Source organism: Gavialis gangeticus, unplaced genomic scaffold, assembly GCF_001723915.1.
Source record: "Gavialis gangeticus isolate Ggan-Ray unplaced genomic scaffold, GavGan_comp1, whole genome shotgun sequence".
NCBI lineage: Eukaryota > Metazoa > Chordata > Crocodylia > Gavialidae > Gavialis > Gavialis gangeticus.
The window spans coordinates 146,806,228-146,807,448 of record NW_017728992.1 but is presented as its reverse complement, the minus strand read 5'-3'; the positions used below and the strand labels follow the sequence as shown (position 1 = coordinate 146,807,448).

General features: G+C 38.8%; 1 protein-coding gene across 1 annotated transcript in view; it reads right to left on the bottom strand.

Annotated features, from left to right (window-relative positions):
* The window catches only part of LRRCC1 (leucine rich repeat and coiled-coil centrosomal protein 1), a 59,416-nt gene that overhangs the window by 3,916 nt on the left and 54,279 nt on the right, over positions 1-1,221 (bottom strand). The window contains exon 17 of the mRNA XM_019519294.1: positions 674-911. Coding sequence (XP_019374839.1) covers positions 674-911 — 238 coding nt within the window. The remainder of the gene's footprint in view (positions 1-673; positions 912-1,221) is intronic.

Genomic DNA, 1,221 nt, shown 5'->3' with positions numbered 1-1,221 from the left:
CCTTAATTATATTGAAACAATGCAAGAATACACAGATGCAAACTCATTCTAAACTTGCAACGAATTTGTGCCAAGTGGACTTGCTATACCTATAAAGTGTATGTCCCTTTATTTAATCTCAATGGGCATTTTTATATATGCTCTGGGATGCACTGTGGGCACTTTAATTAGTGAGCTGCACTAATTAAAAGTACCCACAAGTCACATGTATCAGTGTTCCCACACTGAAAAAATAGCAGCAGGGAGCTTTGAACATTGAACATGCTTTATTTCAAAGTTCCCTGTTGCCATTTTTTCAGCATGCTGATCCATGTGACATGGAAGGCTGATGGAGCATGTCAGTTTCCATGCTCCAGTGGACTTAATCAAGTCTACTCCGATGTGCTGGATTTCCAATGCATCGGAGCAGGTTCTCTAGGAGCCTGCTCAGGTCTATAGGAGCCCAGTGTGACAAGAGAGGTAGCGTCTTCAATATAGACTCTGGTGTAAGAGCACTGTGACTATTGGTAAGGAAACTTAAAATCTTCAAATAAACAAAGTTCAGTTAAAAGTTGAGGGACAGATAATACAGGCTTCTTTCATAAAAGTAAGCCATTCTTCCATGAATAAGAACTAATTGTGCACCTAAACATTTGTAAGATTGGGCCCAGAGAAAGTACTTAGAATAACATTAGGTAGTGTACTGTGTAACCAGAATTTTTGCAGTCTTATATGGTAGAATATAAATCAATTTAGCAAACCCACAAAAGCAACAACTAATGATCTGTTTGTACTTCTGAGTCTGAAGACTTTTGTTTCTCTCTTCAATCAGCTTCTTTTCCTTGATATCAAAGTTTTCTTTCATTTGTTTAACTTGTATCTCCAGCTGGCTTAATAATTCTGCTTTGTCTTGCCACTTCTTATTCATTGTGCTGAAAGTAAAATGTACGTAGTAAGAGTGAGTACAGATTCCCCTACTGTATCTCTCTCTCTAAATAAATGGGGGTATAATACTTCTATTTTGTCTACACTTTTCTCAATTTTAAATTATAGAATAACCAAGTACTCCTCCCCAACCAGTAAGAAGCCTTACATTTATCACAGAATCATAGAAGTTGGGTTGGAAGGGACCTTGTAGATCTTCAAGTTCGACCCCCTGCCTGGGCAGGAGAAAAAACTGGGCTCAAATGATCCCAGCTAGGTAGGCATCAAGCCTCCTCTTAAAGACCCCCAGGGTAGGAG